At 43.4% G+C, this 14,883-nt stretch overlaps 1 protein-coding gene across 1 annotated transcript in view; it reads left to right on the top strand.

Moving 5' to 3' along the window:
* Positions 1-1,344: 1,344 nt before the first annotated feature.
* The window catches only part of LOC147120678 (contactin-associated protein-like 5), a 1,541,569-nt gene continuing 1,528,030 nt past the window's right edge, over positions 1,345-14,883 (top strand). Inside the window, exon 1 of the mRNA XM_085986862.1 lies at positions 1,345-1,550. Coding sequence (XP_085842988.1) covers positions 1,466-1,550 — 85 coding nt within the window. The 5' untranslated portion in view covers positions 1,345-1,465. The remainder of the gene's footprint in view (positions 1,551-14,883) is intronic.

The following is a 14,883-nucleotide window of genomic DNA, read 5'->3' as shown; positions in this document are numbered from 1 at the left end:
CTCCTGACTTGTGCCTTGTAGATGGTGGAAAGGCTTTGGGGAGTCAGGAGGTGAGACACTCGCCGCAGAATTCCCAGCCTCTGGCCTGCTCTTGTAGCCACAGTATTTATGTGGCTGGTCCAGTTCAGTTTCTGATCAATGGTAACCCCCAGGATGTTGATAGTGGGGGATTCAGCGATGGTAATGCCATTGAATGTCAAGGGGAGATGGTTAGAGTCTCGCTTGTTGGAGATGGTCATTGCCTGGCACTTGTGTGGTGCGAATGTTACTTGCCACTTGTCAGCCCAAGTCTGAATGTTGTCCAGGTCTTGCTGCATATGGACACGGACTGCGTCAGTACCTGACGATGGGACTGAGCTGGAATGTCAGCCTAGATTGTTGTGCTGGCCACAGCTGACACCTGCTTCGACTGGGGGGGGGGGGGGGGGACGGTGCTGGAAAATACCGCCGGTTGAACTGAAAAGAAAGGATCTAGGTGTTCTGTTTAGGCGCTAGATTATTAATATCAATGATAATGCATTCAGTGACAGTATTGTATCCACAGGGACTGTGAGGAGAGGAGTAACGGAACTCGGACTGATACAGTCATTATTAACTGAGACTGTCTCAGTCTGTCTGAGTTTAGCTTGTAAATTGATGGATACTAACATTTCGCCGTTTTAAATGCCCATATATGTTATTCAATGCAACCAATCGAAGGAAAAAGTCATGGCAAATAATTAATAATGAATCAATAATGAATATAGAACAGAAATCAGTGGAGATAATCTGGAGTCAAAGGGAAGTTTCATGCTGCGCTGAATGGATATCTGGCATCTGGCGAGAAAGTGCTAAAATAATTAGTAAATAATAAAGATGAAATATTGGGATCAATTCTTGTTAGCATTAAAACTTTTAGCGAACATGCATTAAAGAGCTGTGTGCGGATTGAAAGCATATCGTATCCCTGCGTTTCCCCCCTACTTGAACAGGTTTCTTAAACGAGTGGCGGATTTAGCATTAAAAAAGTAAGCTATGTAGGGAATAGACAGCTGTCCTTTCCTGAGAGGCACTCGGGGCATTGCTGTGGGCCGTCTGTGTCTCGTCCAGCACACACACACACACACAGAGAGTCTGGAAACAGGAATAAGAGGCAGTCGGTCCAGCCTTCACCCCCTCCTCCCCTGCACTCCCGACAACAGCTCCCCGGATCTTTCCCTTTACGTCCGTGATTCCGGGTACACTGGTTGGCGCAGGAGAACGTGGAGCGGCGGGATGGCGTGAACGAGCAGCTGGTTCAGAAAGAGGAGGAGGCAATTGAGAGAGAGAGGGAGGGAGGGAGGGAGGAAGAGAGGGGGGGGGGGGGAGGAAGGGGGACACGGAGATCAGACGCGCACTGACATGGTGAGGAGCAGAGAGTTGCTGTCCTGATCTCTCTCTCTCTCTCTCTCACACACACTGTACACCCTCTCGGTTTTGTTTGAAAATGGACCCGCTGGCTGGCAGCAAGCTATTCCTCGCCCTCTCTCTATCCATCAGCCTATGGGTGTGCATCGCCTCCGCTTATTCCCGTAAGTACAGCTTCTGTCTTATTACAGTACCTTAAATAATAATAATAAAAAGTGCCGCAACGGACCTGGTCTGACTGAGGGAAGGGATCAGATGTTTGCCGGATTCTTTCAGTAAGACACTGCTCTGTATAGCTTTGGGAAGTGAGAGACCCTCTAACATCAGACGGGCAGAATGATGTGTGTGTTTCCCAGCCGCCTCTTGTTCCCTACCATGTAGTGTCACACTCCGGAATATACAGCAACAAGATAGTTTTTTTTTTGCACTTAATTGGCCAACTGGCTGTCTTTTTTTTTCTTATCTTTCACCCCCCACCCCCCTCCCCCGTCGGTAACTTTAATTTGTAAATGGAAGGCGAGCGATCGGTGCGTTTTCCAGACGTGTTCAGGTGAATCTGTATTTGAACATCAGTAACTTGCGACCCGACAGCGTGGAGGTGTCTGGAGATCTCGCCACTTGCAAGCCCCGGTGAGAAGCTCTAGTTCCAGGGGAGCCCTCGGCAGTGCTGAGCGCGTTGCAGATAGTCTGACAACAGTGTGTGCCTGTTTACAAAACACTTTCCAACCCTCCGATCAGGCTGGGCGCCTCGTAAGTGTAGGCGAGGCGGCATTTGAAGGGAGGGAGGAAGGAGGTCGATTTACCTCTTAAAGAAACGCGATTCCACTCAATTTGACCAAATTATGACAATTCAAAATAAAACTAATATATAAATGCAGATTAACTCGCCATCAATTGAAATCTCAGACTATAAGCAATGGTATTTCCAGCTATTGTACCCTAATGGACTACCATAGAGAGCCACACTTTGGGGGACATCGTCAGATTGGCAATGTCTTTAAGGAACAGAACACAAAACTTACTATTAGTAGAATGAATTGAACCAGGGCATGTCACACCTCAAGTTGTGCTGATGCCGAGCTCACTGAGAAAGTTCCTTCCCGTTTCCCCGTTCGCCAGGTTACAAACAAGTGTCCACCCTTTCACCCTCCAGCCGCTCAATCCTTCGCTTCTCTGCAGGAAAGTCGCGGGACAGCTGGAGCGGGGCAGAACCCGGAAATTCCAGAGAGAGAGAATTAGGGGCACTGGTCATGTCCCGAGTTAGGACAAGTTGTTCAACCTTCCCTGATCTTTTTTTCAAATCCAGGGAACAGCAGTCTGCTTTGTTGGGTTAGAATGCTTCCTTATTTTGATTCAACTTCTCCAGCGCGTCACACTTTCTGTGTTTTTTTTCCACGTATGGAAACTATGATATCCCGTCCCCTTTTCTATGTGTGTGTTTAGTGTTCAGGTAAAACAAGATGTCAACACGTCTAACTCCGAGTTTCACAGCCCTTGGTTAGACCTTTCCTGTAGACTGCGCATTTTTCTATGTTCCCTTGATGATGTTTCTCTTGCAGTTTCCTTATATAATCCCAGCTTTCCTTATTTCCCCCCCCCCCCCCTCTATTTCTGTACAGGGCGTGTTTTCCTGTAGAATACGAGAATTCCCTTCGATCTGAGAGCACTGTGTCAATGCAGGCTCGCTCATTGGCACGGCCAATACAAATTTCTTAAGTCTTCCTGTGGTCCCAGAAACTACCGGATTCAAACTTATTACAACCCCCCACCCCCTCACCCCAACCACCCACAAATCACAGGTACCCTATTTTGACAAATTGCAAGTGACAATCGACCATTAAAGCCTAACGTGGCGGTTTTGCAAAATCGAAATGACAAGTGAACACAATTAGTATAGAGTGATATGGCGGAGGAAATGCATGCAAACGCTGACAGGTTGCAATCACACGCCTGCGGGTGAGTCTTGTTACGAGGGGAAAAGTCTAACTTTGTTAAGAAAGAGTGCATTCAGTTGAAACCGTTGCCAAGCGTCTTGCTTTATGCATACATCGGTGGAAAAGCACAGCCAATTACTGCGAAGCAGGGAAGACAGTCGTTCAGTCTTTAAGCAACATCCAGTCTGCAATTGCCTTACCCAGTGGTGTTCAGTTGTCACAACTTTGGTGCTTAGTTTGAAGTATAAAGCACGGTTCGCTTGTACAGCAGTGTATCATGCTAACGTTTCCCTATGCTGCAGTTCTCTGGCTGACTACAGATGTCACTGTGGAGCAGATGTTGCTCAGACAAGTTGCAAAGTGAGAAGAATATTGGTTTAAAGCTACATGTTAATATTTATTTTGTAGTATTCGTCAATATAGGGAGCCACAGTACAAAGAAACATGACTTGAATGCGGCAACTTGACTTGATTCTTGTGTCGACCTTATGTTTGGGATGTGTCCACTGTCTTATTATCTCAAAAATGAAATTACTAGAATTGTTTCTATCTTGTTTATTAAAGGTGTGAAATGAAGCATATAAACTCAACCCTGGAAAATGTAATCTATTTAAGATACATCCTTTGTTTTTGAAATGGCTGTTATATTACAACAATATTTTTTAATAACAAAATAAGTTCAGGTTTGAACTGAATTTAATGTGGCCAATTCCGTTGTTCACTGCTCATGAGGGGTTCCTAGCATCTGCTGTTTGCCTAGCGAGAGCTCAAATGCAAGCTTGTCAGTTGCCTAATGACTAACTAGTGATTATCCTCCTGAGAGGGATTGTAGGCAGGATTTCTTTGGGTTCGCGTTGGCTCTGAGATGGTGATGGAAACTTGGAACCAAGTCCACCCTCTGCGGTAGACTCAGTAATCTCTCACAACTGAGCCAGTCGGTCTGCGGCACACCAGGGGCACTGCTCCTGGCTGACCAGCCAGCCTGAGACCCAGCGAGGTAGACCGACTACTGGGAGCTGCGATTCTTCCCATTCAGCTTCAGATCTGAACAAACAATTATAATCTTATCATAGTGCAGATTCAGTTTGAACACATCACATCTTCTGGGGCTTAACCGGTCATATTGGTACTCTCAAGACCATGGGGGTTTGTGGAACTTTCAGTTGTATTATACCCTCACTGAAGGGACAACATAACTGATTGCAGCAGCGGCAAACTGATCCAAGCTGGCTTGCGTTATAGTGCATAGAGTTATCCTAATGTCTCATCACAAATTTAGCTCTGTCATTTGCGCATTAGTTTTCTAAAATAGAGCAACCTTTGGCTGTTGTTTTCAGTTTGTAATCGCCAGCAACTTTTTTAACATTTTTAAGCACTCTGTTATCAACCATAGTGATCCTTGTTCAACATCACGAAAACCTTATTTTTAATTATGGGTGCAACTGGCTTATCTGCTCCGCATCCTGAAATCTGAGGTACTTTCTCAGGTTGGATATAAAAACAAAATGTAGATCCTATGTCTGTAGTTCCTTCTCAGCTTCTAGAATTGCAAAGACTCAAATCTCTTTCACTTGGGGGAAACAGACTTAAAACTATTCCACCAGAAATAGAGAACTTAACCAGGTAAAATGTCGCAAGTCTTGCATTGTTTTCCTCTTGTAGCCCATCTTCTTGAGGAGGGAACCTCAACAATGCTGTGATTTTTTTTTTAATTGGCCTTGTTCCCTGTGCTGTCTCAGAATGATATCGGGGCTTGGAGGGTTAAATTATGAGGACAGGTTGCATAAACATGGCTTGTATTTCCCTTGCGTATAGAGGTTGTGGAGTGATCTGATTGAGATGTTTAAAATGTTAAAAGGATTCGATAGGGTAGATACAGAGAAACTATATCCTCTTGTTGGCAGACTCAAGAATGAGAGGACATTATCTTAAAATTAGAACTGGGCCATTTAGGCGGGTTATCAGGAAGCACTTTTTCCACACAAAGGGTAGTAGAAATCTGGAATTCTCTCCTGCAAAAGGCTGGGACAATTTGATCTTTCAAGACTGAGATTGATAGAATTTTGTTAGGTGAGGTTATCAAGGGATATGGCGGGTAAATGGAGTTGAGGTACAGATCAACCACGATCTAATTGAATGGCAGAGCAGGCTCAAGGGGCTAAATGACCTACTCCTGTTCCTAGGTTCCATGTCTTTAGTAATCTTGCTGCATTGATGGCAGAGGTGATAAGATCTCACAATATTATAGACTGCGTTACTTCCTCAAATTTCAGTCAGAAACCTTTTGGGGTTGGAAACGGATTTTGGGAAGCTTTGAACATTGATGGAGATAGCTGGGGAAATCAGGAAAACTCTTTATTTTGAAGAACTGATTGTTAGGATTCAAACCCAGCTGCCTCTTGAAGGGAGTGAGCTATTGTGGTATAAACTTGATCCCAAACTTGAGCAAGATGATTTCTCAAAAACACAAGTCCCTTAATAGACAGAACAAAGGCGACCAGGCTAGTTATGAGGAAAAAGTACAGTTACGAAAAATAAAATGCGAAGATGGGATCTAAGTTTTGTAAAATTTAGGTAAAGTAAGGTCCTATTGCACCTACCATCAATGCAGCAAGGTTATGAAAGACTTAAGAACATAGGAACATAGGCACAGGAGTAGGCCATACAGCCTCTTGAGCTGATCTGCACTTGAACTTCATTTACCTGCCTGAGCGCCAGGTCCCTTAATAACATTACCTGAATAAAAACACAAATATTTCTGGGTTTCTTCCCATTCAGCTTCAGATGAGCTATTGATTCCTCTGATGTGCAGTTATGATGTACCTACTGGCTTGACACCAGTACCACTTTTAGACTATTACAAGGAGGCAGCACTGAGTTAAACTACCCCGTTACCTGCTAAGGCAATGCAGAGCTTCTTATGTGTATAGTTAGGCGCACGCACAGAGATCTCCTCCCTGGCATCCGACTGCCAGTGAAGTTTCTGTTGCTGCACAAGAGTTGACAGGATAATGGGCGCTTTTTTCAAAAGAATCCAAATCCTGCCTGTCAATTTTTAAACTTAAGTTTAGAAAGAGACCATTGGACTGTTTGGTTTCTTTTTAGCCTTAAGTTTTCAAATTGAGTCCACGTCGATTTTGGTTGATTTGGCGGGAAGCTGGACTGTGCGAGATTAACAGCTCCAGATGGTCTCACACCTGATGTAACATTGCCAACAGTCACACTTTGAACAATTTGTTGATTCTGTTTTACTGTTCTACTGTGCGTAATTCACCGGGACAGAAGGGAACGAGAGAGACAAATTACTATGGCTCCCCCTTTCAACCCCACAAATCACTCGTATTAATGCTTTGAGTGAAATTGCTCAAGTGTTGGCGATGTTACTGACATAAGCGCCGGAGCAGACACAGGTTTAGCTGCAGTTGTATTGTTCCTCTTGAATCGTTGCAATATGAAAAGCGGTTTGTAACAATTCAGAACGTGTAGTAACTGAAGGACATAGCACTGACAAGCCTTAAATGAATAACTTGGAATGGATGCCTTCAGCTACTTAATATTGAAAACCCTTATCTAACCAAAGCTGTCACTCCTTTTTGCTTCGCTTGATCACTCCGGGCACAGTAGTGTCCTTTGCATGAACATCTTTACCAGCAAGCTCTATGTAAGAATGTGCGATATTAATGTATTATCCGAAAATGCCATGTAAATACAATGGGCAACATCTTAGATACCCGGTATGTGTAAAAGGCACTGATTGTTTTTATCCTTTTCCTCTCTTTGTATTCTACCGACTGATAACAGTGTTGTCTCTGGGCTTATGGGAAAAAACAAGAAACATTAAAGTTAAAATCTTTAATATTGTATAATGTACCTCTGAATTCATCACCTTCAATTCATTCCACCAGCAGTGACCAGCCTAGGAACAGTCATTCTTGTCCCTATTAAATGTACAATGCAAGCCACTTATAACAGACTTATCTAGATGTGGATAATTTGTCCATTATAAGTGTCTCTCTAGGAGAGACGGAAGAAGCATGGATTGTTCTTCTTAGAGTAGAGGAGGCCAAGAAGAGATTTGATAGAATTGTTCAAAATTATGAATTGTTTCGATGCAGTAAATAAGGAGAAACTGTTCCCAGTGGCAGAATGGTCGGTAACCAGAGGACACAGATTTAAGGTGATTGGCAAAAGAACCTGAGGCGACAAAAGGAAACAATTTTTTACGCAGCGAGTTGTTGTGATCTGGAATGCACGGCCTGAAAGGACGGTGGAAGCGGATTCAATATTAACTTTCAAAAGAGAATTTGATACATACTTGAAGGGAAAAAGAATTACAGGGCTATGAGGAATGAGCAGGGCAGTGGGATTAATTGGATAGCTCTACCAAAGAGCCGGCACAGGCATGATGGGCCGAACAGTCGCCTTCTGTGCCATATCATTCTATGATTCTATAATCCTAAAGAGTGATCTGTGGATTTCTATTGCTACATCACTGTCCTGGTTTCTAAGCAGCCTGGGATGATCTCGGAGCCTCTATGCTCCACTTCTGTTGTTTTAATAGGCAGGCTCTGAATTGATTTTGAAGTTGGCAGCTTTGCTGAGACCAGTGTTGTGGAACTACTGACTTTAAAACTGATGTGCAGAGCCTGTCTGTACCTCCCTCCCTATCTCTGTAGCCTCCTTCCAGCCCTACAACCCTCCGAGATCTCTGCACTGATCCAATTCTGGCCTCTTGCGCATCCCCGATTTTCATAGCTCCACCATTGGTGGCCGTGCCTTCAGCTGCCTGGGCCCTAAGCTCTGGAATTCCCTCCCTAAACTTCTCCGCCTCTCTACCTCTCTCTCCTCCTTTAAGATGCTCCTTAAAACCTACCTCTTTGACAAAGCATTTGGTCACCTATCCTATTATCTCGTTATGTGGCTCGGTGTCAAATTGTGTTTAATAACGTTCCTGTGAAGTGCCTTGAGACATTTGACCATGTTAAAGGTGCTATATAAATGCAAGTTGTTGTACAGCTGAAGGGAGCGTGCATTAAATTTAAGACCAGCTGGTAAAGTAATGGACTGTTATTAGGTTTAGCACCCACTTTGCTTACCAACACTGAAGTGAGTTTAAACAGCCTCCATCAGGAATTGAATAGGCAGGTTATCAATTCAAGCTTTAGTGGAAGAAACCCAAGTCAAGATGGGAAATGATGACAACACTATAATCAGACGCGAGATCACAAAGGGGAGAAATGGATGAATTACGGTGTAGCTCACTGATCCAATCACTAACTGCAAGATGCCATTGGAAGATATGTGTTGGTGTGGAATTCAATGTTCATTCAGCCATATACCTCCGAGTAGGATATAAGTAGAAGCGACTCTAACTCAAATGCTCTCTCCAGACAAAATCCAAGTTTATAGAATAATAGATACATACAGCACAGAAGGAGGCCATTCAGCCCATCGTGCCTGTGCCGGCTCTTTGAAAGAGCTCTCCAATTAGTCCCACTCCCCTGCTCTTTCCCCGTAGCTCTGCAATTTTTTTTTTCCATTTCAAGTCTATATCAAATTCCCTTTTCAAAGTTGCTATTGAATCTGTTTCCACCACCCTTTCAGGCAGGGCATGCCAGATCATAGCAATTTGCTGAATTAAAACATTTCTCCTCATCTCCCCGCTCGCTTTGTTTTCAATTATCTTAAATCTGTGTCCTCTGGTTACCGCCTCTCCTGCCACTAGAAACAGTTTCTCCCGATCTACTCCATCCAAACCCCTCATCATTTCGAACACCTCTATTAAATCTCCCCTTAACCTTTTTTGCTCTATGTTCTGAAGCACAAAATGGTACCGTAATTGTACATTTTCCACAGTTCAAATGGAAGTAAGCACCTTGGGACGTTTATCTGTGCTAACGGCACTATATAAATGCAAATTGCCTTTTTTTTGAAGAGTAAAGGTATTGCATCCCCACCATAACATTTTACTGAAATTCTAATGACAGAACTAGATAGACACTAACAATATTAGATAATGAAAGTGAGAAGATTGTTCTTGACCTGCACTATTTTATGTTACATTTCCATAATATAATTTGATCAAGACTGTTAGTTCTATGCAAAGTAATACTGAAGCACTGCTGCATTGTCAGAACTTCTATGTTTTGAATGAGATGTTAAACTGAGCTTTCCGTCTGTCTGTTCATTAGTTTATGCGAATGTTAAAAATCCTATGACGTCATTCAAAGAACAGCAACAACAACAACATTTTGCATTTATATAACACCTTTAACATATTAAATTATCCCAAGGCACTTCACAGGAGCATTATCAAACAAAATTTGACACCGAGCCACATAAGGAGATATTAGAGCAAATGACTGACAGCTTGGTCAGAGATATGTTTCAAGGAGCGTCTTAAAGAAGGACAGAGAGATGGTCAGGTTTGGGGAGGGAATTCCAGAGCTTAGCACCTAGATGGCTGAAGGCATGGCCACCAATGATCGTGTGAAGGAAGTGGAAGATGGAGACAGGAGGCCAGATCTGGAGGAGTGCAGAGTTCTCAAAGGGTTGTGGGGCCGGAGTATGTTATAGACTAAGGGAAGGGGTGAGGCCATGGAGGGATTTGAAAACGAGGATGAGAATTTTTAAATTGAGGCGTTCGGGGACCAGGATTCAATATAGGATGGCAATCTCTCCCCCCCACTCGCGTTCTCTCTCCCCCGCACTCACGCTCTCTCTCCCCCCCAGTCGCTCTCTCTCTCCCCCCCACGTCGCTCTCTCTCTCCCCCCCCACTCGCTCGCTCTCTCCCCCCCACTTGCTCTCTCTCTCCCCCCCACTCACTCTCTCTCTCTCTCTTCCAACAACAACATGCCCTCAAAAAAGCCTCGGCACCGCCGGGCACCCCTAGCTAGTATATATATATATATTTTAAAAGGAACATGTTAATGATGTCCCTACACAAAGTGACCAGAGAAGTATTTCCATCGAGATGATTCTGAAAGTCGAAATGTTAAACTTGTACGGCACAGCACTTCACAAACAGCGCTTTAACTTTCACTGCCGTACCAACCCCGAAATAACAGCATGAACTCATCCGTTCACAATGCTGCAACAAAATTACAGCCTTCTCCCAGCCCGTGCCTGTATCTGTGGGGTTACTTTGCCAAATTCAGCAAACCTTCTTAACTATTAAAATTGAGTTAAATGGTGAAAATTGTGTGTGAGCCGAGCATAGGTTGTGAGTTATGTCAGTGTTAAGTTGAAGGCTTACAGTTTGAATTAATTAAGTGGGTTATTGAAAGTCCACAAAGAGGTGCATAGGATACCCCGACTGGAATGTAAGACTCGATTGACTAACTTGAAAGTTCCATTTGTTAATTGTCCCATTAAACTTTTTTTTCCCTCTTTTCTGACTCCCATGTTTTTCTTTGTGCAGGGCTCCACCCCAGATACTTAAAATATGCATAAAATCTTTTGCTGAATATATTTTGGCAGATTTTTTTTTAATGTATCTGCACCTTTCCTGGGTTTTGAGGCCAAGGACCATCTTTGGCTGGGAGGACCGGAAAGGCAACCTGGTCCGGGGTACTGCCAGCATACAGACCAGGAAAGTGCTGACTACATTTCTTGGGCTGTAATAAGTTAGTTGATTTTAGCAGTGCTTTGAAATCATCTATCAGACAGACCTGTCCTGTTTGGCTCTTTTAGTGTGAGACTTACTTGTTTAGGTTTAAAAGGGGTATATCTTTAAAATAAATACAACACAAAAGGTCATTAAAAGGGTGGATGAGATTGTAGGTTTTATATAATATACATAAATATATGCTTATGTATTCTCATTCTCTCTCTTTCTCTCTTTCTCTCTCTCTCTCTCTCTCTCTTTCATTGCACTAGCATGGAAGTGATGTTGGATTTGTACAAGACATTGTTAGGCCAGGCCACAGTTGAAGCATTACCTGCAGTTTTAAGCTTCCCATTAAAGGAAGGACATCGAAGCCATGGAAAGGGTACCTTGAAGATTCATTAGAATGGAACCAGAAATTAGAGGTTATATTTATGAAGAAAGGCTTGAAACATTGTATTTTTTCCCCCACTGTAACAGGGAAGCTAAGAGGGATCAAATAGGTTTTCAAGAATATGAAATGTTTTGAAAAGATAAATAGTGAAAGACTTTATCCTTTGGTTGGCAAATTGGTAACAAGGGATCACGGACTGAAGATTATCACGAATGATGAAGGGGAAAGTTAGAAGATTTATCTTTTATACAAGAGTTACTGGAACACAGAATACTTTACTGCCAGTTGCTGTTAAGACAGAGACTACAGCATCCTTGAAAAAGGAATTGGATTAGGTAGAATGTAAAAGGATGTGGGGACAGGGCTGGGAAATTGGATTGGAGTTTTTGCCCCAGTTGAAGAGCTAGCATCAGCAGAGGCACAGTGGGCCAAATGGCCTTCTTCTGTGCTTTGATTTCTCAAATTCTGTAAAATGGTTTGTGATCTACCTTTTGATCGCAAATCTCAGTTCTAACATTTCTCCAGTCTTTTCACTCTCCTGATATAAGATGTGTGAGAATGGCTTGTGATGACTGTGATTCACTTTATCACCCTTCTTTCCTTGCGCAATGACACTTCACTTCATCTCGAGGCCACCTTGCACAATCCAGCTGAGATCAGAAGTTCAGTGTTTTGAGAAGTGTGGATGTGTCTCATTCAAGTCGCCTTGGACTCCAACATGCTGCACCACCGTGTCCCTGACATTGGCAAACGTATAGCAACTAGTTACAAATGATTCAATCAGCTGGTGTATGCAGAGCTTACAGATTGTATAAAAAGCATAGTAAGACAAGTTAGCCGATCCTGTTAAGGCTCTTTGACACCGCAGTGGGCCCCAACCACTCTCCTACTGTTACCCCTTAAAGGTCGACACCTGAAATGAAATCCCATTGCCCACACATGCGTGAATGGACTATGACACTTTGACGTCAGTGAATGGTTGTTGTGATACAATTACATCACTGCTTAGTAATGTTCATCGTGACCTAAGTCCAGTGATGCCCTGAACCAACCCAGCATGTTTATGAAGTCATCCAAGGAGCTTCTAGAAGCTCACATGGCCCTGGACAGCCTTAGTGCTCCCTCCTCATTTCTGTCCAGTGACCCTGTTTGGATGGGCTTGTGCTTATGTGTGTCTGTGTGTGTTTGTGTGATGGGTGAGGCTAGATTTTGTCTAGGCTGTGATGCTCCTCCCTCACAGTTAAGCAACCTGCATTCACAGGCAAGGCTAATTAATAAATAAAGTCACTTGGTAAGGTACCAGAGGGCACCTGCCATCCATCGAAGTATACCTCAGCAAGGAAGTCATAATTTCAGGAGAGAAAATAAAGGAAGGGGATAAAATTGGCAAGCAAAACAAAATCTACCAATAGGCATACAATTAGGAACTGTCTTGGGCATCAAGGGACTAAGATAATTGGAACCCTACCTACAGCACTAGAGTACATGCTCTTACTCAAAATTAGTGCTGTGGCTAATAGTCCATAGAAAGACTTTTGATAAGCTACATCTTCACCACCCATTAATCTACTTGCTCAAGGTCACCTCTTGATTGACCTGCTCAGTCCAAGCAATCAATGTACAGTGTTTTGCTTAACATCACGGAATAAACCAGATTATCTGGTCATTATCACATTGCTGATTGTGGGTGCTTGCTGTGCGCAAATTGGCTGCCATATTTTCTGCATTACAACAGTGACTACACTTCAAAAAGTACTTCATTGACTGTAAAGCACTTTGGGACGTCCTGTGAAAGGTTGTGAAAGGTGCTATATAATTGCAAGTCTTTCTTCTTTCTCTTGGCATGAAGATTGCGGTAGTCTGGTAGTCTGGCTAAGATTCAGCACAGTTGGTGCAAACCTATAGTTTCCTGAACTTTGGGGTAATGTGTAGGTATTAAGTCCACGGTTTGCATTCACCTTTAAAATAGAAGCTCCTCATGCCATGCACATTTTATTCACCCACACTGTAAAACTGATCTGAGGAACTTCGCTTAGGCTACTTTCTGAATTAAATCTCTGGTCGTGACCTCTTGATCATACAGTTTCATATTGTGCCGTTCTCCACTGGGGAAATGTATTACTTGCTAGATGTTTGGCAGCCACCTCAGGAGACTTGCTTGTTGAAGAAGAAAAGCTGAAACCATTTTGCTTAACAGCGCACAAAGATTAACAGATGTACATTGCTCTGAGAACTCACTGCAAATGGGTCTACAAGATCAATCGTAAGCATCTCCCAAAGCTCATTTGCTTCAATGCACTGCATCAAATCAACAGATTTCATACTCAAACTCTAGTCTTTGACAGGTCAGACATTCAATATTGTGAAGCACTTTTGGACTAAACGATTTTTCTGTACATATTTGCTAAAATGTTTTGGCTTCAAGATGCCCAGATAGCGGGATGAGGGCTTGTGTTACTTGTACTTTGATGGTGTGTAATATTGGCTTCCCATCCACTGAAATCAAAGATTAAAAGAAAACTGTGGATGCTGAAAATAAGATATAACGGGAAATGTTGGAAACTCACGGTGGATCAATGAACATCTGAAACATGGATTAATATATTAGGTGGGACCTTTGTCTTGTAAATTTAGATGCAGTTCCAACATTATTTATTTTGTTGCTTAATTTTTTTCAGTATGCCATAACATTTCTCAGGATGTATTGGTGATGCCTTCTTGAGTTGAAGGCTTTGCAGAATTGTTCTCCTTAGAGCAGAGAAGGTTAACAGGAGATTTAATAGAGGTGTTCAAAATCATGAGGGGTTTTGATAGGGTAGATAGGGAGAAACTGGGCTGGATTTTCCTTACGCTGTCGGGAAGGAGGTGGGACTACAACTTTCGGGTTTTAGTCCCGCCTCCATCGATGTCCGGCCAATCGACGTGATTTTCCCTTGATTGACCTTGTTGAGCCCACCCAGCGGGCTCAGCAGGCCAATTAAGGGCTACCCGGCAACAGGTGACATCACAGACTGAAATTTCATCTGTCAAGAGTTTTTGACAGATGAAATATCAGCTGTTTGAAGCTGTCAAACACTGACAGTCTGACTTCTAACCTGAGTCCTTCTACGCAGACTCAGTTAGAATGGCCACTGGCACTGGAAGCTGAAGGCTGTCACTTTTGACAGATCGCAGCTGTTCAGCTTTCAGTTCCGGCTGAGTGATGGACTCCCGAAGCCTAGAGAAAGAAAGGCTGTAAAGGTAAGTACAGGTAAGTAAAACTTCTTTACACACTTACCTTTGCACTCATGCACCCATCACTCACCTGAACACTGACATCGCGACCCCTCCAAGTCCTTCAACCCGACGGCCCGACTCCTCTAACCTGGCGTGGTTTGGAGCTGCCGGGAATCCCATACGACACCCCTCAAAATAGGGATTAGGCTAGAAACTGTCTGTTAACTACCTGTTAACAGGCAGTTAATTGGCACTAATCCCCTTCCCGCCTCGGGTCAGCGGGTCCCAGTGCGGGGCGGGTACCCACCTCCCTTGAAACTTACATGGAGGCGGGTTTTGGGTGGGA

This window comes from Somniosus microcephalus, chromosome 4, assembly GCF_052327205.1.
Source record: "Somniosus microcephalus isolate GS21.2 chromosome 4, FLI_Smic_1.0, whole genome shotgun sequence".
NCBI classification, from domain to species: domain Eukaryota; kingdom Metazoa; phylum Chordata; class Chondrichthyes; order Squaliformes; family Somniosidae; genus Somniosus; species Somniosus microcephalus.
Note: the sequence above shows the minus strand (reverse complement) of the source record. Positions and strands in the feature narration are given on the sequence as shown.